Here is a 24,854-nt window from a genome sequence, read left to right as displayed (position 1 = left end):
TCAACAAGCATTTCATGAACCTACAGCTCCTGTAATTACGCTACCTAGTGTTAAAGACGCAACCATAAGCATATACAAGCAATATGTGAAAAGAGCCATAGTATGTAAATGTGTTGCATATAATTAAAATATTGTATAACTTTGTATATATTCATGAATATTTTTACAGGTAGGTGACATGATACCAAATCCAAACGATATGAATTTATATGAGGCTTACGCTAGTCAGTATAAACTGCTCATGAAACCAGCATGCTCTGGATAAGACAAAGTTAATTTCACGTTTTATAAATGGAACTTATTGTACATATCATATTGTAAATACTAAATATTGTTAATGTTATGTTAGCTTAGTGTCAATTTTGTATATGCAATTGTTAATAACTTAGATTTATTTAAATGCTCATTATATGCAATTACATGCTTGTTCTATATCTAAGAATTTCGTAGAAAAGTTTTATTTTATTAAACATTCAAGAAGAATGAAGTTGCGAAAGATCAGTTTACCAGTTGTAATTTATTTTGATGCCATATATAAGAAATATACATCTCCATTTCCGTAACATAGAAAATAGAATTGGATATTTAGTCTACTTCAGCTTCTTCTTTGGTCGGATATTATTCGTGTGGCCACACTTCTTCTTACGGCAATTAGTCGCTCGTGGATGAAGACGAGCGTAACACTTGCGACAGATCATTTTGTCACGGTTGTATTTTTGCGCAAGTATACGCAGCGTGGGTTCAATGAATTCGCCTCCTCGGAGACGAAGTACCAGATGAAGGGTCGATTCTACAAGAGAAAAGAGAAAGATACATTCTCATATACGTCCAAAATGAGCCCTCCATTTATATTTTTTCAAATTTTTCAAAACTTGATGCCGTATTTGAGGTGTAAGTATAAAACTTGTATCATCTCTATTTTATGAAAAATGATGGAAATTTGCAATTGGATGATAATCACATATTAACTACATTAAAGTAGGCACAGAACAGAATATCGACACTCAATGATCTCGTCAAAGAAGATTTAGCATTTTCATGAATTTGTTCCATCTTCTATGCCAAATGTTAAACAAGCTGAATGTTCAGGTATTATCTCTCTTCGCACAAAAAAGGTATCGAGTCCCATTTGTCAAAGCAGTCATTATACATGTTATTATTTCAGACGCGATTAAACTATTGAACGCGGAATTAGTTGAAATAGATGCTAGTAATTACAAGACTGATTGGATGGGCCGTATCTGAAGAAAATTTTGCCAAGAAGAACGGAGTTCCATTCGCTGCTGCTTTGATGAAAACTCTGAGAAGCATTATGAGCGGCGTAAAGGTAAATATAGCACCCGAATTTACTTTTATTGTGGGAAAAAATATCAATATGTGTAATTGTATAATATCAATGTTTCATAGGTCGGACCACCTGTTGCTGAAATGATGGAAATTTTGGGAAAAGACGAAACGTTGTTGCGATTACAGCGTTGCGTTTCTTGAGAATTTATATGTTATTTAATTGTAAATTGAAATTTAATTGTAAATTGAAATTTAATTGTGCTTGTCAAAAGTAAAGATAAATACGTTAAAGAAACAAATCCAGTTTACATATGTTTTTGTAGAAAGGATATAATTTTGCAGAAAAGCAATTCTGCGAGTCCATCAATATTATTAAAATATCTACTACTATAAAAATAATTGTGTTCCACTGCTAGAAAACGGACAATTTGTGTGCGCACATGTATAAAACATAATTTTAATATAAGTAGAATTATATACGTGTAATATTGCTAGTGTCAAATATTTTATAAATTTAATTCCAGAAAAATAAAAATATTTTGCTTTAATATATCCATTTTAATATATTCACAAGATATATTAAGATTTTATAGATATACATATTGTGTATTTTCGTGGACAGCGGCGTTAGTTTTATATATATATATATATATATATATATATATATATATATATACACACACACATACATATATACATACATATATAATATTATACATTTTTCATATATACGTGCACTTTAAGTGCATCTGAGTTTGGCTGGGTCTCCTGCGAAGATAACCCTAGCTGGCTGCTGCCGCCGCTGCCGGCGAAAGAAGTGAAATTGGCAGTACTGAAAGTCACTGCGTTTCCATGTGCGATGACGTCACGTGCCGGATAGAGCAATTACCATTGGGCGACTGCTAGAGCCGCCTTTCCTTGCCTCTCGCCTCGCTGGACGTGCTGCGCACGCGGAAAAAGTGAGGTTAGGTTAGGTTAAGGCGTGCGACGTCGTGCTGGACCAGCTGGAGACTGGACTCTGGAGACGGACGGTCGCGCGTGAGGCCGTGAGCGATGTCGAGCAAGGCCAGAAGCAGGAACGGCGACGCGATTGAGAATGGTGCGGCCGACGATGTCGCGACGAAGCTCGCGGACGTGGAGCTCGGCGAGGAGACGCCGAGCAAGAAGCTCACGCACAAGGAGAAGAAGAAGCTGAAGAAGCAGCAGGAGTACGAGCGGACGGTGGAGATGATGACGAGGGCGGGCGGGCAGGGTCACAGCGAGCTCGAGTCCAATTTCACTATTTCGCAGAGCCAGACACAGCAGCGCGGTAATCAGCAGCTGGACAACGCGGTTGATATCAAGGTGGAGAACTTCAGCATAGCGGCCAAGGGCAAGGAGCTCTTCACCAACGCCAGCTTGCTCATAGCGCAGGGCAGGCGGTACGGCCTTGTGGGACCGAATGGGTAGGCTCTTGCTTTGCTGCATCCAACAGGCTTCAGAGATCTCGGTTGTTACTATAAAACAAGTGTTACAAGTGGCAATTACATCTTACAAAACTTGACAATTCCTCCTTATTCAATTATTTACAATTTAAACAGACTTTGATTTTGTTATCGTACCTTGATGTTCGATTCGCTAACAAATTTGCCGAAAGGTATGCGTTTTTACCAGAGTTAGTATAAAAATGTTCACCTGAATCTGAAAAATTCAGTGCATTATTTACATGTATAGAAATGTAGTGTGTAATCTTTATCATCTTTATATACTTTATAAAACTTGAGAATTTCTTACTTATTCAAATATTTGCAATTTAAGCAGATTTTAAGCTTGCAATTGTACCTTGACATTTTATTCTCTAACAAATTTGCTGAAAATTATGCATTTTTACCAGAGTTGTGTATCAAAGTATTCAACTGAGTCTGAAAAATTCAGTGTATTATAATTTACATGCATAAAAATTATAGTATGTAAACCTTAGGTCAAATATTTTATGGATTATCATAATATTAATAAATTTGCATATTATATATAATATATTACAGAAATTACATATTTTGTAAAAGAAGCAACGTTTCTTACGAACAGTATATCATTTTTTATATTCTTTTTTTATCGCAGTCACGGCAAAACTACCCTGCTTCGCCATATAGCCAACAGAGCCTTTAATATTCCACCTACGATAGACGTTCTATATTGTGAACAAGAAGTTATAGCGGATGATACTCCGGCTGTAGAAGTAGTGCTCAAAGCTGATGTAAAGTGCACGGAGCTTCAAGCGGAATGCAAGAAGTTGGAGGAGTTGACAGAGCAAGGGGATACCACTGTGCAGAACAGATTGCAAGAGGTAATCATGAACTTCGAACTTTTTCTCTGTAAAGTAATTGATAAGTTGTAGGAAAAGATTATCTGTAATTTTATTATTCGTCAATTTCCCTTTCTACGTTTTGAACTTTATTTTCTTTTCGAAGAAATTGTGACTGTTGAAAAATTGCACTAATACGATTTGTACGTTATTTTCAGGTGTACGATGAATTGAAGGTCATCGGAGCGGATTCGGCGGAGCCGCGAGCCAGGCGGATTCTCGCCGGTTTGGGATTCAATCGTGCGATGCAAAATCGCGCGACGAAGAACTTCTCTGGTGGTTGGCGAATGCGTGTTTCGCTGGCGAGAGCACTCTTCTTGGAGCCCACGTTGTTGCTGTTAGACGAACCTACAAATCATTTAGATTTGAACGCGGTAATCTGGCTGGACAACTACTTACAAGCCTGGAAAAAGACTCTGCTAGTTGTATCGCATGACCAGAGTTTCTTGGACAATGTGTGCACGGACGTAATACATTTGGATCAGCAAAAGTTGTTCTATTACAAGGGAAACTATAGCATGTTTAAAAAGATGTACGAGCAAAAGAGAAAGGAAATGATAAAGGCTTATGAGAAGCAGGAAAAACGCTTGAAGGATCTCAAAGCGTCCGGGCAGAGTAAGAAGCAAGCTGAGAAGAGACAAAAAGAGGCGCTCACGAGGAAGCAAGAAAAGAATCGGACGAAGATGCAGAAACAGGAAGAGGATACCGGACCCACGGAACTGTTACAAAAGCCAAGGGAATACATAGTGAAATTCACTTTTCCAGATCCACCGCCGTTGCAACCTCCGATTCTTGGTCTTCAAAGTATGTAGCTAGCTCTTCTATTTGCTTAATTATTCATCAAATTGCATTTTGTAGTAACTTGAGAAGAAAACATCAATACGAAGTAATGTAACAAAAGTATATAAGTTGTATATTTAATTTCTTGTAGATGTAACATTCGGTTACGAAGGACAGAAACCGTTGTTCATTGACGCGGATTTCGGTATAGACTTGAGTTCCCGAATAGCAATACTGGGCCCCAATGGCGTCGGTAAATCTACCTTCCTGAAATTACTAATGAGTGACATAACGCCTCAGAAGGGAGAAGTCTCAAAGAATCATCGACTGGTAAGTGCAAGATAGCATGTGTTAAACGACTAAATCATGCTTTCTTTATTCTTCAAACACGATTGTTTAATCTACAAAATAATTAAAATATTTTCTTAATATTTTCAATCATTAATATTTTCTCATTTGACGATCTTCGATTTGTAAAATCGCAGTATTATTTATACATAGAAATATTTATATTTATGTAATATTTTGTCCAACCAAAACCTCTCCTGTATCATATACGGAATAATAAGATCGAGAATGGATCTTTCGTTTAATAGATAACTGCTCTACCACTCTAGCATCTCATTTTTTAAATCTTTATTTTTAAACCTAAAGTACATTTGTAAATCGCCAACAATATAATAAACAATTAGACTTTTATTTCATCCGACTACAATTGACAAATAAAATCATCGTGACAATTCGACCATTGGTTTTGGTCCCTTAATCGTCAAGACGTTTAACGTACACCAATGGTCAAATTGTCACAATGATTATTTGCCAATTTTAGTCGGATGAAATGAAAGTATAATTGTCTTTATTTTTAACTTTTTTTAATAACTATATCGCATATAATCTGTTATTCTAAATTAATTTATGTCTTACAGAGGATAGGAAGGTTTGACCAGCATTCTGGCGAGCACTTAACTGCCGAAGAGACCCCGGCGGAATATCTAATGCGACTATTCGATCTTCCATATGAAAAGGCGCGTAAGCAACTGGGCACTTTTGGCCTCAGCTCTCACGCGCATACCATCAAGATGAAGGACTTGTCAGGCGGTCAAAAGGCGCGCGTTGCGTTGGCCGAGCTCTGTCTAAACGCGCCGGACGTGCTGATCCTGGACGAGCCGACCAACAATCTCGACATAGAGTCCATCGACGCCCTGGCGGACGCCATAAACGAGTATAAAGGTGGTGTTATCATCGTTTCGCACGACGAACGGCTGATTCGAGATACGGAATGTTGTCTCTACGTGATCGAGAACCAACAGATTAACGCTATCGACGGCGATTTCGACGACTACAGAAAAGAACTGCTCGAGAGCCTGGGAGAGGTCATCAACAATCCCAGCATAGCTGCAAATGCTGCCGTTGAACAATAATCGTCGACCAATTAGCGTAATTGACATCTTGGTGGCCTGTAATAATGTATGTAAGAGCGATCATTGGATTGCGATCGAAGCCTTCGTATGGATGCCCGTTCCTCCTAAGAGCGCCGGATCCAAATTTTGTATTATAAATACCGTGCAACCGAGTGTAAAAAATAAATTGTTACCAACATGGGGTTTGAGTCAATTTAAAAAAAAATTAATCCAAGATTACTTTTGTGTCAATGTAATTTATTAAAATTCTTTTTTAATTTCATCAAGATGTAAGGCTGCCTGATTGTTGCTGCTTTTTGCAAAATTTCTGCAAAACTGCTTTTTGTAAAATTTCCTCCAATAATCAGTTTTTATTCTTTGTAACTGAATTTTTTATCTCTTTTTGTCTCTAACGTCTAATTATGTATATATTTTAAAGTATGTACCAAAAGTAACAATACAGCTACAAATAACAGGATATGATATAATAAATAATGCTCTTGCTAAAATATATATGTATATAGCACGTGCCCAAAGTCATGATAAAAGAGCGGTTCCTCGACTGCACTTCCTGTACTCCTCTTCTTTTCTCTCTAAAAGGCTCAGTCACAATGAGAAAAATAAGGAATAAGGAATAAAGGAATGTCGCATCTCACTTTAGTACACGTACATTAAAGTGAGATGCAACATGCCTTATTCCTTATTCCTTTATCTTATTCCTTATTTTTCTCATTGTGACTGAGCTCAAACGCTTAAACATATAGCTATCTCATATCGAGTGCAAAACTTAGGGCATAGTGCAGCTACGGAACCAAGCACTTGTCGCCGAATCGCCCGAATGTGTATATCTCTTTGTAACTAGGGAAGGCTCTGGAAGATTCGAATAGGTTCGTTCTACGGGCTCTTACTTACATCCTGCCTGCGTTGAAAAGTCTCTCGAGTCTGGACACCTGCACCGGTTACATCCGTTGCATCCCGCTGTCGTGTAAAAATTTGTGACATTTGTTGCACAATTCAGTGACGCTCTAAAATCAACAATGGCAACAAAGGCCGACGAGGTGAATATTTATCGTTATTGTCAATTTTCAGTTATACTTTTTTTACACTTTATGCATATAAAATCCTATTTATGCTCATTTTTAGAAGAAGAAATAATTATAACCTAATTTTGACGTATTACGATAATGCTATGATGCACAATTATTCACTTTCCGACACAATTGAGAAATTCTTCGGAATAATTTATATCCATAATATATGCATGAAAAAAATGTTTTAAAAAATTTACTAATATATGAGTTGAAATTTTTAAGTATGAGAAGAAAGACTTTTTGAAGGTTCTTGCAAATTAATATAATTAATTAATCACATTTCTTTGCTGGATAAAGTATTTTATCAAACTGTGTAATTTTTTTCCCCACAGATGAGATTAGATATTGAGGAGCTCAACAGCTTACTCGAGAAGGCTAATAGACAACGAAACAAAGATATATTGATGCTGGAAATAAGGAAACTGCAGATGGCAATGACAAAGTTGGAACAGAAAGATACGTCTGTCAAGGTGACAGCGCCTTCACTCAATGCTGCCCAAAAGTGCTACGAGGTAAAATTGAACAACTATGGGTGGGACCAGACGAGCACGACAATGAAGATCTACATAACGCTCAACAACGTTCACCAGCTGCCCAAGGAAGCCATTGTCTGTGACTTTACAGAGAGATCTCTGGATCTGCGCGTATTCGGTCTGGACAACAAAAATTATCACTTGCCGATCAATAATCTGTGCGCGGAGATTGACACCGAGAAGAGTACCTTTAAAGTGAAGACCGATATGGTCGTCGTGTTGCTCGCGAAAAAGATTGCCCGAGATTGGTCGCACGTCACGTTGGTGGAGAAGAGAATCAAGGATGCAAAGTCGCCGTCCATGCCCGAGCTGGGTGAGGATAACGATCCCAGCGCCAGCCTGATGAATCTCATGAAGAAGATGTATCAGGATGGCGACGATGAAATGAAGAAAACGATAGCGAAGGCGTGGACCGAGAACCAGGAGAAACAGAGAAACGGCGCGGCTTTGGACTTGTAATTTTGGTACCGATCTAGCTATGATCTCGATATGTTTTATGTATAACTTTTTTTATACATTAGGAAAGTGTAATATAAATTTTAGAGGAACGCTCAGATAATGAGAGTATAGAAAATCATACGGTTTATCTTTTCTTTGTTGTAAAAAGAGTAAATAAACGACATTGGTGTAACTAGGTATTAGTTTTTAATTTTAAAGTGTTTAAAGAAAATTGTTTAAGATCTAATTGCATAGTTAAAGAAAATAACATAAAAATTTAAATATCTAAATTTTGTAAGCATTTACACGATTTATGAATATATCATTTTTAAATTATAATACCAGCCTGACCGAAGATGGCATATTTAGTTGTGAAAATCCACTTATCGGTCAAAGTTTCATATTTATTAATGTTTTTAAAGAATTATATTTTAATTTGATTTAATTATGAAATGTTTAATTTTTTGTGCCATGCTTATGATTGCGGATGAGTGTAAATAAATATCATTTTGTTGTTTAAGAAAAGTTACACCATTGTCACAGCACTGATATTGAACTATTGTATGGGAAAAAATATGTGCATATTGCGCTAATAATTGCTAAATACATGCATTTGCATTTTCGACGGATTATTAATTATTATACATCTATTGTGTGTCATTGGAGAAATCAATAAAACAACGTGCTTCAATTAACTAAAAACAGATATCTTTATTATCTGCTCTTGAACTTCGCAAACCATTCTTTAATTTACATCGTGATTGTTATCGATATAATATACAAAACATTCTTGATAAGCTCGATCAACTGTGGATCGCGCTTCGCAGATAAATAAAGGACTTGTATGACCTAGATGCAACAGTTCGTTGAATCCTGTTTGCGATGTCGTTTAACGTTCATTAAGTGTTCAATCGAATACCATGGTCAATTGATTTATATTAATATTACATCATGACAAATGCACAGCCCAAGTACAAAACTCTTTGGAATATAAGTAATAAGCTACGCTAGTTTTACATAACGTTCTCTCATAAAACGATCGAGACATTTGCAGTTAAAAAAAACCTCAAATCTACAGTTCCGCGTCTACTAAGGTAAGAATGGAATGATGCGTTGCCTATGAAACTATCGTGTTTTTTTTTTTGCAAATTGGCACTGAGACGATAAATCTTTGATGGACGACGTTCTGGTTAAATGTAGTAGCATCGTTAAGATGTTTTTAAGTAATTTACAATGAATCACAGATGTTCCATACGTATCTGCAATTAATCGCATTTACATAATTAAGTGGTACATGCTGATAAATCGATAATGAAACTTATGCTATTCTCGAGAAGAAGGATAGACGTCGACACATTACTTGAAGATTCGAAAAAGAAAGATTTTTTTTTAGTTTCTAAGTTGCAAAAACTTCACTCCAAATTGTCTATTTTTATTTATGCACGAAACATTATTCGATTATACTAGAAATCGTATGTTAAACGCAGCGTTAACAGCGTACGATTGAAAATTGTGCGTTTTTTTAATCAATCAGGAAGATAACACTCTAACGCGACCGATTCGTTCGAAAGTGTTCCGTTTACTTAATTGCAACTATATGATCGATTAACACGAGATCTCGAAATTCCAAATAGCATTCTTCATAAATTACGTTTCTTTATCGGATGTCGATGTCGCGATGCTTTCATGTATTGATACGTTGTTATCGAAATTGACGTCCGAGACGTCTTTTTGACTAAGAAGTATCCGATAAACAAGATTATATATATATTTCGCAATGGCCACATATCTCGATTCATTTTGGTCATGATATAAAAATATTCCTGCAGCTTAATCATCTCTCATGACGAATATCTCATATAATAATATAGTAACATATAACAGCCGCAACGAGAAGAGTGTACGCGAAGTCTTAATCTAAAAACGATTCTTAAAAGGATACATATTTCGTTAAATGAGTCGTTCACATTCTTAAAGTAACACAACTCAATTCATGTTACGCATTTAAAAATAACCAGCCGGTTAGGATCGTGTACGATCACGTTAATGTGAATCGCGTAGCGCGGAAATTCAAAGAATTTTATAAAAAGAATTTATAAACAAGATTAATAATTTTCCGAATAGATTAACATACATATAATATGGACATAACACTGTCATCGTAACATAAATTTTGAAATTTGATCGATTTTTGTACATAGGTCGCTCGTGTGTGTGACTTTTTGAATGCGTTGTAGAACATTCGACTGATCGAGGTAATTGAAATCTTAAAATATCTGTATTTGTATAATATATCCCAGATAGCAAAACACCTGTCATATTTACGAAATATGTGCGTAAACTCGTGACGAGTGTTTGCGCAAATAGCATGTAAAGCTGCGCCCGCAAATGCTCAGCGTCAATATTGAATTTGTTTCAAACAACAGTTTATTTAATAGAAACAAGAAAATCGCTCTTAAGCTATACAATCGATAATATCAAGATATCAAATTAATAATAAGGCAAATAAGAGCGAGACGCCAGTGTTAAAGCGAGGATTAGACAGAAAACATCGACTCATATCGAATTCAGACACTATTAATGCGAGGTTGACTTTGGTACTTTGGTAGCAGTCGATTTCGCGATATGCCATTAGTCGATCTTGTTAACCAAATTTACACCTTGACCATTGGTTTAAAGAACACATCGACACTCTATCTTATGTGTTTTACGCAACTCGATCTTAACTTTAATTATTATGTATGACACTGAAGAGATCTAAAAGTAAGACCAAAACGTTTGTAATTTGTATGTCATATTAAAGTTTTTTTTTTCATGTTTACGCAATGTTTGTGGCAACAATACATATAAATTGTTTTCAACAATAGGTTTGCATATTTTTGCACACTCGTTTTGCTATCTGGGACACTTAAGCAGAAGTTTACTTGAATATACCCATTTAAAAATTACAGGAAGCTGTTGAAAGTCAATGCGAAAGTGCACTACTCTCGCTTTAACAGCTAAACAAAAACGATTATAGCATTGTTCAGATTGTGCTAAGTATCGTATGACCGTTGCAGCTTACAAGAAAATTTATATTTGATGCAGAACGTAAACGGTACCACAGATGCGGAAGTCGCGCAAACGATTGAATGGTTGAACGTTAGTTAGAACGATCGTTAGTACGTTAGTTATAACGTTATAAAGTACGTTAGTACGCGATAGCTAGAATTTGCGGCTGTGAGCAAGCGTTTATGATTCTGCAACAAACTCATTCGTTTTTTTCTTTATAATATCGGAAACCGAGACACGTGCCCAGTGAATATATTTGTGGTAGCATATATATTCTGAATCCTAGCAATGACTCTTGGAAGAAAAATATCAGCGTAGTTTGCGTAATACTTTTTTTTTGTCAACTAGATTTTTAATTGTCAGCTATCATTGTGGTGCTAGTTGCATTAAACTGCCGCGACAGGTTATTAACAGAAAAGCATCACGTAAACTACGCTAAACTGAACACAATTTGGAAAATAAAGTAAAAGAAGATATTACCTTAATTATAGGATATCGCATTTCGTCCATATTACGAGTACTATTTAAACGTGCAGTAGATCATTCGAGGAATGTCTAAGGATTAAAATTTAATGTCGAAAAGATTACCACCCCAGTTAGCAAGATGACGTCTAAAGACGTCTTAATGACGTTAGAGGACGTCATTAAGACGGAATTAATACGTGATTTGACGTCACTCTGCTACCTAGGACGCGTCGATCACGACTATTTTATCGCGATATCGCAATTATAACTAATCGTGAAACATATGATACACTGCAGCACAATGTGCTTCAAATTTAATACATTATCTTCCGATTAAAATATTATTTCTCTTATCATCTCGATTATGAACAATTATCTCGATTTACAATGACCAGTCAATCAACAACCGAAGTTAAATTTCACGAGAAAATATACATTCAGAAAATCACTCTGAAAGAACGTCGAAATTTTTTCTCTCTTTTAGACATTTAAAATTAAAGTGCATTTCTCCTATGATCATATGTATCTTAATCCCTTTACAGATAATCATACGGAAACGAGTGGAAGCATAAAACAGACGAGTGGGAATGTACATACAAGCGTATCTTATACATAGCAAAATATATCTAATGGAATTTAGTACAAAGTTAAGTATAAACGTTAGTAATGTTTTCACAATTTATGCAAAAATGCATTCTAATTAACGAATCATATTTACAACCCGTAACTCTATGAAAAATCATGATATACATTCGAAAGTTTTTCCTTTTCTTTTTCGCTCTCTTCGCGTTCACGATAAAGAGTATGTACCATATACTTCATGTATGCGGTTTCTTCAAATTACGTCTAATTAATTAAGAAACAAGGTTTATAATTTTTCAGCGACGCATATAACTCTTCCGATTGTATACTTATTTTATCATACGCATTTTTTTCCCTTTCGCTTTAAAACGCATATCTCTGAACTAAAACGTTCGTTCTACGCAGTAATCAATTCGTCCAAACTTTCGTGTATCGCAAATGATGTATTGTACATCAACAATAAAAATTACTCGATTACTTAATTACGAATAGTGAAGAACCGTCTACGTTCTCGCGCGATTTATGCAATGAATAAAAAAATTAAGAAAAAAGAAGAATGTAGATACGGGTGTATCGTATAAAATCGCTATCCACTTTCTCTGAGTTTTGGAGACATATTAAAATATAAATTAAGATATTATATCATATTATCAATAATATACAATAAGAGAACGTTAACAATCGGACGCTTAGTCTTTGGTTCCCGCGTGGAGGCTTATTCGCTAATACTCTTGTAAAGAAGTAAACTTACTCGCTCGCTTATGTAAGACGAGCTCGTTCTCGTTATAGTCCAATAATGATCATTCGATGTACGTCTTACCGGACAGAAAGGGACTGTTGAATCTCGCGACTCGTCGCGTGAAACACCTCACTCATGGCGCTTCGCGTTTTTTCTATTAATTCTTCCACGTTGTCCGTACTGAGTCCCTCGGTTGAGATGGGCGGCAATGTCGTCACGAGGATGTGTCCTTTAATTAAGTCGATTTTAAACTACTTCTGATAATCTCGTGCAATTTTCAAGTAATTAAAGAAATTATTTTCACAGGTCTCTTTCTATAGAGGGGCAATTCTGTTATTCTATTGTAAGTCATTGCTAAATTTTAATAATTAATTTTTTCATACGATTTATAATTTACTAAAATGCAAATAAGGTCTTTGAAAATTGAAAATTCTTAAAATTAACAAAGTTATTACCGACCTATACCTTTAAAATTTAATTCTTCAAGATTTAAAGTTTCTATAAGAATTTCTTTTTCATTTTTTAAATATTTTTCGAGCTTCTGTATTTTTTATAGCCTCACAATTACTTACCGGAGTCAAATCTTTTCTCTTCCGCGGATAAGAAATAATAAGAGGAGAATACAACTGGTAGTATGGGTAACTGCGACCTGATCGCGACGTGGAAGGCACCCTTCTTAAACGGATGTATCTCACCGGTGTTGTGCCTGGTGCCCTCGGGGAATATCCACAGCTTGATCTACAAAGCGTCGTGATGAAAAGCGTATAATAGAAAGCGAATGGTGGCCAAACACAATTCACGCGCGACCTTCTTCTACCTTCTTCTCCGTGATCTCCTTCGTGGCGGTGTTGAGGGCGGATCGCGCTTTTTCGGAGTTCATTCTGTCGATGAAAATCAGGCCGCACAACCACGCGGCCAGGCCGACCGGCCATGCATAGAAGATTTCCTTCTTGGCAACGACGGTGCACTTGTCCATCACCGGCCAGAGATCGAACATCCCCAAGATGTCTAGCGAGCTCTGGTGGTTCGCCACGATTATACATGCCCTGTTCTTCTCCAAGTGCTCCCTTCCTCGCAGCTCCCATCGCAGACCTAGCAGAGCACTTATGTGATGGCATAACGACGATGCCAGCCTGCAAGAAGAAAAAGAAAACATCTTTTAGCATAAATACAACTTAATGAAGCAACAATCGGGCATTTTTTTAATAATTTGAACGCGGACAAGAAAATAAACAGGAGAATCTTCCTAATTTTCGTCAAGTTCAAGCACATTTACAGATGCTATAGCTTTTAATTGTATATTAATTGTGATAAAAGTATAATTAATATACAATTTTATAACAAATTAACTGTCTGAAGATAAAAAGTGCTTAGTTTGTTCTTCAGATATTTCGATTTTATCTTACGCGTGTGTTATGAGATAAGATAAATGTTTATTTTATTTTTCGCTCGTCTAAACACGATTTCGTATATTATTAAAAATCGCGTAGAAAATCATAATATAATCGTGCATAAAGTGTGCAAACTATCATAATTTTATTTTTTTTTTGCATTTTTTGGAACGCAAATGTATTTTTACAAAAGAGTTACATCAGCATTCTAAAGAATCCTACTTAAGAATATATAATTCATAGGCTGCGTTTGTTTTGGACGCTTTCGTGCTAAAAGCATCACTCTATCTTTTTTCAACATGTAATGAGTAATAAAGATAGACTGACGCTTTCAGCACGAAAGCGCTCAAAGCGAACGCAGCCATAATATGCAATTAAAATAAGTTAATATATGAATAAGTCAACACGAGAGAGATCACATTTCTGATCAAAGTTTTGAGAAAAAAAAATAATCCTTTAAGTGGTTAACTTTTTAAGTATGAACTATGGATGTCCAATGCTGCGGCATGTCTCTCTCTCTCTCTCTCACTCACTTAATTTCAAAGATATGAGTCAAGGCGATAAAATACTTATCGAGAACCTCACTTATACCGTACGTATATTGAGCTCTTTAGAATTCTTTAAGTGTTAAAAGGCTAGAAAAACTCTTTAGAATTTTATATGCAAAAATACTATGTATTTATTCTCTACCAAGATCGTCGATCGGTATATGCACCTATGATTCAAGGAACTCACATAAAAAATGCATCAGGATTCGTTCGGTGATTTACGCGTTTTGAAAAATAAATGCCATTTTTCTGCCTTTTTTTTCATTTTACATAGACATGGAAAATACAAAACAATTTGATGAAATATACTTACACGGAAGATTTTAAAAAGAAATAATTTTAACAAAACCGACATTAAACTAACTAGAAATAGAGCTATCGACACAATTCTGTTAAGGGATCATACTTAAAAAAAATTCAAATTTACAATAATTGGCGCTTTAAAGAGATTTATAAGTGTCAATAGTTGCTTTCCATTTATACATTAAAACTCAGATAATCCTCACTTGTGACGTCGTAACTCATTTGAATGCACGTTCTTTTTGCATGCTGGCAAGTGAGATTCAACTGAGTTTTTATCCACAATCAAGACCGTGTGTTTTAATGAATCTAATAGACTCACATTAAAAGTGGGGCTACGAATCTGTATTGTTACGCGATAGCTTTGTCACCAAAATAAGCAGGTAAGTACAAAAAATGACTTATCTTACCTGAGTATAAAAATACTCACATAACCGTGAGTGACTCAGATCACTTGAGTGTAAATGGAAAGCAATTATATCGAAATATTTCAAAATTTACTCTTTCCCCTCCTAAGTTACTCCGCCTAATTAATAAATATTAATGCTGTTAGCGTGTATTATACAAATTTTAATACAATTAATTGATTTAAAATATTTAAACTTACATCTAGTGTTTTAAAAAATTTTAATGTCAAGTGAAACATTGCGTGGTTTTAAAAATCGTCCCTATTCTCTTTTCACTATAATTACTCCCTTTAATTAACAATCAGTTTCTATTTTGCTAATTTGTATACACATATGTAAATTCTAATAGGTTCAATGTTGATATTTGGACAGTACAAAGTGGTACAATTACCCAAATGTTCGGATATTTCCGAGCGTACTGACAGTTAGCAAAAATATTCAATGTCAACAAGCTAAATATAGCAGAGTCGTTACTGTCGGGAGTGTCGCTGATCCGAGAAGTGATCTCCCCGCCATCCCTCAATGTAATTACTCTCACGCGCTTGGGCGACTTTTCGCCACGGCTGTCCCTACGTGGCGATGACTACGAGTATCATCGCTCGTCGGACATTTGTCATTTTATTTGTGGCGGAGTGCTGCCATTGTTATGGGAAGCGGCTTATTTTCTCCCATACGCGACACACAGCTCCGTACGAGACAGCACAACAAGTTTAAATCCTTCCCCCCTGCTCCCCGTCTCCAGGAATTGTCGCCGCTCATCGCTGCGGTACTCGCCAGCAACAACCACAAACACCGCGCCGGCACCACCATCACCACCACCACCACCATTATCATCACCGCCACCCACTGAACAAGCAGCGAGCGCCGGTCAATAAATTCCCCTGGCCGTCCCGGCGGTCTCCGCCGCGACGCCTGTCCTGTCAAGCTCTGGAAAAAAACAAAAAGAGGCGCGAGAAGGTGGTGACTGCCGTAAATACTTACGGGGCGAGAAATTAATCGGAGCTTTGGAGAACGGGGCGCGCGAGAGAGAAAGAGACAGAAAGAGAAAGAGAGACGAGTGGGCCGCGCGCGCGGTATGACGGCAACATAACAATATCGATCGATCGTCGGGTAGACACTGATGGTAGACTACTAACAGGAAATTCTTGACGTTGCCGGGCCGCAGCGAGATGACGGGCATGAGGAGGACCGCGTTCACCATCACGATGCCGTAGTAGATGAGGAACTTGAAGTAGTAGCGGAAGGTGCGGCTGGTCTCGTACAGGAACGGCAGCACGAGGATGAAGCCGACGAGGATCACCTCGAAGCACGACGGAGGCATCTTCGGCGGCCGCGAGGACGACGAATTCCCTGATGTGCACGCGAACTCCTTCCGCTCTCCTTCCCCTGTGTTTTTATTCCTCCACTTCCTTTACTTTCGGCGGCCCGCCGCGACGATTACCTCGCTCACGCGACCTTTTTATTATCGACGACCGCAGACGGGAGAGCTCGCTCGCCGCTTCCTCGCCCCGGAGAGATAGATGGAGAGAGAGGCTTTGTCCCGGGGGGGGCTTCCGACGACGGGTGTCCCTTCGGACGGGAGCTCTGCCGCGACGTAACACGCTGCTGCGCAAGCGGAGCACTGCCGTCTCAGCCGTCCGCGCGGCGAACGTTAAATATACGGGCCGCGCCGTTTGCCAAGGGGGAGAGAGAGACCCCCTCGGCGTGTTCTATTCTACCCCTACTAGCCGCGATCCCCGGCCTCGCGCGGCAAGCGGGGTCGCCAATTTTTTTCGTTGTTGAGCGGCATGACACATTGGAGCAAACGTATTTCACTAATGAATATTAAATATTGTTTCTGTACATTGGTATCGTCGAACGCGATAAACAATGCCTGTTTAAAGCGCAATTGAACGTTTAAATCGTGCTTCTCTAATATTTATTTTTATCAATGCGGATTAACTCTGATCTCGATTTAACTTGCTTTTTATCTTTTTCTAGGTCTAAGAATTGGAGTAAAGTAATTAAGGAAGTTTAGAGAGAATAACGCGAAGGACGTTTTCGCAAAATCAATATTTATAAAAGAGATGATATTATAATTTAATGTTCTTAACTACTCTCCGTCCTCTTAATTACTTTTGAAACTTAATTGTTAATGTTATGCAAATGATGACATCACCTGCAGCACAATAGCATGCAGCACAAATTATTGTTGCATTCAGCAAGAGCTGAGGTCAAAGTTTATATATATGTATATTCTCTTTTTACCTGTATCTATTTTGCATATAGACGCTACAAAGTGCGCGCTATATTTATTCTCCCTAAACTTATTAACGTTAATATTACACGAATGTCATAAATGTACACTGAAATCGTTGCCTGTTTTGTTGCAAAACAAAGATATTACTTTTATCCTCGCTTCTTCTGTACAAAAATGGAACTGGCAGTTACATTATTTGCATATAAACGCTAAAGAAATATACGTTTGCAGTTATTCACTCAAGAATGATATAATTACTTAATTAATTAAATATTGATAATTGATTAATATATTAAATTATGTATCCACTCTTAAGAAAAGGCATATGTTACTTGAGTGAATAACTGTAGTTATTCCCTCAAGTAACATGTCTTTTCTTAAGAGTGGATGCATAATTTAGCACCTTAGCTAAACTTTACACCCACAAATATTGATTGGAAAAACGACATTCCGATCGCACAATCATCAGATAAGACGGAAGGGAGCAATATTGATTTTTCTTTGTTCAAATATTTTTCAGATGCGTACGTATCCGCAATGATCAATCGTGATCACAGATTTTTTTTGTACATAAAACGATCATGACAGGTTTCTTATTGACAGGTGTAAAAAGGACACGAAAACAGATCTCACATTTTTTTTATCTCTGCAGTAATTTATTTTACGTTTTAAATTATTCAAAAGAAGCGTATCTGGCGATGTAACGATAAACAGGCCCCATATTATATGTCAGCCGTGTTTTAACAACTCATAAGTGACAGAGCCTGTTATTATATATACAGATTTTGATTATCTTGATGCAGTTATTCACTCAAGTAACATGCCTTTTCTTAAGAGTGGATGCATAATTTAATATATATATTAATCAATTATCAATATTTAATTAATTAAGTAATTATATAATTCTTAATTGCACCTTAGCTATACTTCACACCCACAAATATTAATTGGAAAAGCGACATTCCGATCGCACTTAACCATCATGCAGATAAGACGGAAAAGGGGAATATCGATTTTTCTTTGTTCAAATATTTTTCAGATGCGTACGTATCCGCACGTATGTATGTATATGCGTACGTATCCGCAATGATCAATCGTGATCACAGATTACATAAAACGATCACGAAGTTTCTTGTTGACAGGTGTAAAAAAGATGACAAAAATAGATCTCACATTTTTTTATCTCCAGTAATTAATTTTACATTTAAAATTTAAATTATTTAAAAGAAGCGTATATCTAGCGATGTGGTAATAAACAGACGTGTTATATCTGGCCGTAATGTTTGATATATGACTGTTCGATCAAATATTTCGAAAATAATTCGAGCATTGATAACGTAAGAAAGATTTGGAAATATTATACTCTTTTCGTTTAGGATTGTATTTCGTTTATTTTATTAGAATTTTAATAGTAAAATCTACAAAGCCAAAATAAGGGTTCAAAATAATCTAATTTTGTAACTTCTCCATTTTATTCGGTTTTTTATTAACTTTAAATCTTATTTTTGTTTTGTTCCGTTTAGCTTCACTAATTTCGGAGAAAAACAACTTATTTCTTAAATCTTTATTCTTTAACAATTTTTTTATATCTTTATCCTTGATTTGTTATTGTAAACTCGCTTAATTTCGAATTGGTGCTTGACACTGAACATTGTAAATATTGTGAAAATTACCAAAATATAAACATTATAATAAATATATAAACAAAAAATCTAATATATGCATCTTATATAAGTAATAATTATTTATATTTATCAGAAAAATATTTATTTAGAAAAATATTTTATCGATTTTTATACTCACGTATATATTTCTCTCATTATAATAATTTATATAATTATTTTTAATTGGGGAGACATTATAGGTACTATTTCATTTAGGCCTTTCGGCAAATGCAATTCGATCTGAGACTGTAATATCAAAGACGATGACAATGATATCATGTAGGCGAGAAATATATCTTGACGGTAGACCGTTTTTTTTTTCCGATTAAACGTTACAGACACGAGTGTTGAGGACGTGAAGTGAACACTCAAGGCTCAAGTGCAATCTCTATCTCATATAAGTTATAAAGCTTAAAAGACACGCAAAAGACGAGAGCTATTTCGCAACGGCAGTAATAATCTAAGAAATAATAACTTAAAAATCGTTTCTAAGCCTAATTTTATATGGAAGAAGAACATTTAAGTGACATGACATTATACAAAATATTTAAAAAATGTTCTGATCTTTCATACATTCTCAGACATGATCCTTGATCTTTTGATTGCCTGGATTGAATGACATTATACAAAATATTTAAAAAATGTTCTGATCTTTCATACATTCTCAGACATGTTCCTTGATCTTTTGATTGCCTGGATTGAATATTGAATGTATATGACGTACATAATTGTATTGACATTTTCACTTCACAATAAGTCTTTAAAGAGGAGAAGCAGTCGACGGACATGCCCATCAGATAAGAACACTTGTTATAACAATCTTGTTGTTAATTGTCATATAGATCTTACCGAAAGGGGCCAACGGGCCTGTTCCCAAATTCGACATATAATTATTGATTAAAACGACATATCTGATAGCTGCCATCAAGCCTACAAGTCCATAAGCTCACAAGTAGTTGATTTAAAACAAAAATTTAAGCTACATAAAATAAAAATCAAATGTTTATACCGAGCAAACTCTTTTAAACCAATAACTTAGGCAATTATATGATAGAATGAATACGCTGTGTAAGATTCGAAATTAGAATTCACGTAGGAGTACTTTACTACAAATTTACCTGACACATAAATATATATATGATGCATCGAGCCTGCAAAATCGATACAAAAGAAGCCTAATAAACTTCAGGATGTCTGCGATGAAACCTTGCATGCTCTATGTGGCGTGTCTCTTTATATCTCCCTTAATGTTGGTTTTAAAATATTGAAAGTTTACGAGCAAATTGCCTATAAAAAAGAAAAATATATATTGACATTGAAAGTTTTATTTGTGACGGCCCGAAAAGAGATTGGTTCTTCACCGTTGCTTTATTCTTCATGTTGTCCAAGTGCTTTAAAACGATAATAATACGAGTGCCTGAAGATAATCCAGGTCATTGACATTATTTTAAGCACGTGCATTTGTTAATAGCGTCTACGCTCATATTACGCAAATAATTTTCACGTTGATACGAATGGAGGGTAAAAGAATAAGACATCTCAAAGACGTCTGCGAAATTAAAGAGACTGACAAAAATTTATTGTCTCGCCATGAAAGCTAATTAAAAAAAAATAAACAGGAATAGTTTCATATTTTTAATCTAAATTAGATCTGAAAGATAATGATCTTATAATTATTTATGTTCCTTCTATTATATCCTTTATATTCTTATTTACACATATTCTTCCTACATAATTATTTAATTTTTATTTAATTTTTATAAGAAGCAGGAATTAAAAAAAAAATGGAAAAAATCAACTTTTTAAATATAATCTCTTTTATATTTTTATTTTAAATTAATAGCGTATTATATATATTAAGATGAATTGGTAAATCAATAATTTAGAAACTAGAAGAAGTAAATCTAATCTCACTAATTTTGAAAATATTAAATATTAAAGTTTGTATATCTCTTTATTTTAATTTAGCTACTTTTTATGAAAATAATATATTACTCCCGGAATAAAATTAAAATATAAAACACAAAAATTCAATATTGTAAAATATTATTTTTTTTTGTAAATTCTTGTGATCATTGTTATTGTTAACAGCCATCATTATTAGAATTGAAATAGATAGCGGGGTAAATATATCTTATATACAACCACGAAATATAACAATAAATCTTATCACTATTTCTAGTATTGTTCTTATCTTAAATCTGTGAATAACAGCTTTTAATCGTTTCTTATATCTAAGTATAATATATAATATAAGTATTATATATAATTTGTAAGCTTATCAGAGCATGCCCAAGATGAATGTTTTTTGTCTAAATATAATGACTATTGATTAATAGTATAAAGCACTGAAATGTATGCATGTCGAGGGAACTAGACACCTACTATATATATTGAGGGGAAAAGTTTTCGAGCTTGGTGGAAAAATGTCTCAGAATTTTTTATATTATTATAATCAAAATTTCTATAAAAATTTCAAGAATTTCTCAGAATTTTTCAGATTTTTTTATACGAATTGGAACATTTTTTCAGAAAAACTTAAACGAAACAATAATGAAATTTTTCAGACGGTGAAAATTAAGATCTATATGCATAAAGAAAATTATCCAATCGCATTGCTATTTGCTGTTATGGACGCGCATAAAATGTGATTGGATCGCCAATGCGCGTAATATGCGCTTTGAATGTACATTAAACTTTGCATTAAATACGGGTATTTGTCCCCCATTATATGCGCATTTAATGCATATAATTATGGAAGCGCATACCAAAAAGTGCACCTACGCTCATCATTGATGGAGAGGAGCCCAATTAATCGGACAACTAGTGAACTCTGTACTATATTAGAATTTTTCTTCGTGCCCAGCTTTTAAGCATTGCCCATGTTTACAAAACCTCAGATATTATTTTTTATGAATTATGTGAATGTTTTAAAGCATTCTGATTTTTTATTCACAAGATTTTAAATATATCGTAGGTATATATATACATATATAATATTTAGTAAGATTTGTATTTTTGAGCTTTATTCTGTATCTTCTGAATGGAAAATCAATGCTTCAAAAAATGAAATATTTTCACAAATTCGTAAAATGTTTATACCTGCGAGGTTTTAATTATTTTGCAAGTACGAACGATTCGTGTTTTCTCGACAAAAGTCATCGAAAGGTCAAAATACAGTCATAAAAAAGTCAAATTATGGTTCATTAAAAACATATCGAATGATATATTATATCATCTTGACTTTCTAAAAATGATTATTTTTGACGTCATCTTTGACGTCATCTTGACTTCCAAATGACTTTTAAGAACATTAATTCTTATTTAGAGAATATCTTTATTTTTGACATGATAAATGTCATTTATTTAAAATTCAATTTATATAAAATTTAAAAATTTAAATAAAATGTTTCATAATGAGTCAGAAGCTTATACTCATTTAAATATTTTATGAAAATCTGTCATTTATAAATTAAATGCTCAATTTGCATTAATTACACATTTGAATGCGCGCATTTTGAACACACAATAATATATGATTTTGAAACCAATGCACTTGTATGTACGCGCATTGGCGCTCCTGGGGTGGTTATAATATGCAGCTATGCGCGCAAATTTGTCTGGATTGGCCCTTAAGCCTTGTGTACACGATACTAGAAATCAGTCCGAGTTTCGGTTTAAGCCAATGAAACTGCTGCTTTTCTGTAAGAGCTGCAAGTTGATTGGCTTAAACCGAAACTCGGACGCAGTTCTAGCATCGTGGACACAAAGGCTTTAAATCAAAACTCGGATCGACTTCTAGTATCGTGGACACAAGGCTAAAGCCCGGTGTCCACGATGCAAGAACTGTGTCCAAGTTTCGAAACTCATTTTTAATCCCAAAAATTCTGCACTTTAATTTAAATTAAAATTAAATTAAATTCAACAATGAACTGCTACTTTTCTGTAAGAGCTGCAAGTTGATTGGCTTAAATCGATTGGCTTAAAACTTAACAAAAGTGAACAGATTAACTAGATTTCGACAAATGAAATTGTAGCTTATATAGGGAATTTCTTCACTTTCGTAATTTTTATCTGAAAAAATTTATTATTCAACTTTTTTAATATTATTTCAAAATTTGACAAATTTTTATCAATAGAACATTGAACACACTGAAAAAAAAAATGTAAACTGATTTTTACATTGGAACAATATAAAGGCCTGTTCGTTTTAGCTGAACTTCCTGCACAGGTTTTTTCCTCTTTTATTTCTTTTCGCGTTGGAGAGAAAAAGAAGAAAGATGAACTGTACAACAAGCTAATGTTTATTTCTACCAATATGGATTAACTTTAATCTCGGTTTACTTTTTATATGCATCATCGATCATCTGATATGATTCGCGTCGTCACAAGTCTAATTTTCATTAAATTCTTGTGACGGAATCGAAAGGGATGTTTTGATTGGATGACGCGATACGCGCTCAAAACTCAGCCTATTCGAACAGGACCTTAAAACGAAGCCTTAAAACTGCACTCATGTGTCATTGTGCACCAGTGTTGCACCAGTTTTCAGTAGAAAACGCGTCGGCAAGCTGCGGTGAGGAGTGAGGACTCGAGGAGATAGGTCGATATTGCTATAGCCCTGCTTCACGTATTCAAAAGTTTTGAATAATCTCTACTTTTGCTATTCGCCGATCGCCAGATAAAGGAAGGTAGAAATCTCTGTCTTATCAATCCGCTTAAAACATGGTTGTAAGTTAAGCACATTTTTGTCTAATTTTCCCTCCCTCTCTCGACGTTGCGTGGGGACTCGTTGGCGTCTCGTTTCTCCTTCAAGAAGAATACGCCATAGAGGTCTGCTGAAGTTTTACATCATCAGAGCGCCATATACCGTTCTTGAAGTACTTAGGACTGGTAGAAGCAAAAAGAAGGTGGAAGGAAGGATCCGATCCGAAAATTCCGAGATCCGAGGATATACGGTGATTGTGATTGCGCGACCGGCAACCGCGGCAGGGCGACGACGCGGCACTCGAAATTGTTTATTTTCATAAAGAGATACGTTGCCAGGTAAGACTAAACGGATAAAACTTCGCAGACAACATTAATATCTTTTCTCTTCGCTCGTGCTCGCGTTTCTTTTTTCCGTACTTAAAGAAATTTTGGAATCTTTCCGTTTCAGCTACCACCCTAACCTACTTCCAACAGCGTGCGTCCGACCCACGCGTGAACGTGAACCTCGAGCCTTGGATACATTTGTCGCAAATCGCTAAAACCTGCGAAACGATATCTTAATGGAAGTTGCAGTAGTTGCATCCGTGTTTTGCATGTTGCCGGTTGCTTCAGCTTTCTACGTAAGCCTGTGCGTTTGCGTGGAAAAGCCGCGAACGTATATCCCTTTTTTTTTCTTAAGCTTAGCGTTTCATTCCGCCTACACGTTTTTTCGTGCCTTCGAGAAGAACATCTTCCTTTGGCTTTTGTAAATTTTTCCAACTCAATGAAATTCTAACGCATTCTCGATCTCCTGCTTTTTTGAGGTTAGATTATTTTTGCTTCTACTTTTTTTTGACTGTTAATTTCGCATTATCTATAGGTATGCTCGTTTTAGCTGAACTTCTC

The 24,854-nt window shown here is 35.5% G+C and overlaps 3 protein-coding genes and 2 long non-coding RNA genes across 9 annotated transcripts; 4 read left to right on the top strand and 1 right to left on the bottom strand.

Moving 5' to 3' along the window:
• Positions 1 to 1,835, top strand: LOC139825137 (uncharacterized). 4 transcript variants are annotated; one of them, XR_011735485.1, is made up of 6 exons: positions 1 to 100; positions 170 to 317; positions 590 to 891; positions 980 to 1,089; positions 1,166 to 1,327; positions 1,408 to 1,835. It is a non-coding gene; the product is annotated as an uncharacterized lncRNA (long non-coding RNA). The 4 variants fall into 4 exon arrangements; XR_011735484.1 differs by having other exon boundaries at positions 569 to 891; XR_011735483.1 differs by having other exon boundaries at positions 170 to 891; positions 983 to 1,089.
• Positions 1,836 to 2,191: 356 nt separating this feature from the next.
• On the top strand, positions 2,192 to 6,051 carry LOC139825134 (ATP-binding cassette sub-family F member 1). Its single transcript, XM_071797650.1, has 5 exons — positions 2,192 to 2,732; positions 3,388 to 3,613; positions 3,790 to 4,435; positions 4,563 to 4,741; positions 5,338 to 6,051. The coding sequence occupies exons 1-5, from the start codon at positions 2,341 to 2,343 to the stop codon at positions 5,830 to 5,832; spliced, it is 1,938 nt and encodes a 645-aa protein (XP_071653751.1). The 5' UTR covers positions 2,192 to 2,340; the 3' UTR covers positions 5,833 to 6,051.
• Positions 6,052 to 6,603: 552 nt separating this feature from the next.
• On the top strand, positions 6,604 to 8,575 carry LOC139825136 (calcyclin-binding protein). Its single transcript, XM_071797652.1, has 2 exons — positions 6,604 to 6,869; positions 7,235 to 8,575. Exons 1-2 carry the CDS (start codon positions 6,849 to 6,851, stop codon positions 7,892 to 7,894), a joined length of 681 nt encoding a protein of 226 aa, XP_071653753.1. The 5' UTR covers positions 6,604 to 6,848; the 3' UTR covers positions 7,895 to 8,575.
• On the bottom strand, positions 8,560 to 17,012 carry Agpat1 (1-Acylglycerol-3-phosphate O-acyltransferase 1). The gene is made up of 4 exons (XM_071797651.1): positions 16,493 to 17,012; positions 13,528 to 13,843; positions 13,283 to 13,448; positions 8,560 to 12,939 (listed from the first exon to the last, which is right to left on the bottom strand). Exons 1-4 carry the CDS (start codon positions 16,675 to 16,677, stop codon positions 12,788 to 12,790), a joined length of 819 nt encoding a protein of 272 aa, XP_071653752.1. The 5' UTR covers positions 16,678 to 17,012; the 3' UTR covers positions 8,560 to 12,787.
• A 6,770-nt stretch (positions 17,013 to 23,782) lies between these two features.
• On the top strand, positions 23,783 to 24,589 carry LOC139821170 (uncharacterized). Of its 2 annotated transcripts, none has more exons than XR_011734205.1 (3): positions 23,783 to 23,950; positions 24,079 to 24,305; positions 24,418 to 24,589. It is a non-coding gene; the product is annotated as an uncharacterized lncRNA (long non-coding RNA). The 2 variants fall into 2 exon arrangements; XR_011734204.1 differs by having other exon boundaries at positions 24,076 to 24,305.
• Positions 24,590 to 24,854: the final 265 nt, after the last annotated feature.

This window comes from Temnothorax longispinosus, chromosome 1 (genome assembly GCF_030848805.1).
Source record: "Temnothorax longispinosus isolate EJ_2023e chromosome 1, Tlon_JGU_v1, whole genome shotgun sequence".
In the NCBI taxonomy this organism is placed as follows: Eukaryota; Metazoa; Arthropoda; class Insecta; order Hymenoptera; family Formicidae; genus Temnothorax; species Temnothorax longispinosus.
The sequence above is the reverse complement of the archived record's forward strand: the minus strand, read 5'-3'. Positions and strand labels throughout refer to the sequence as shown.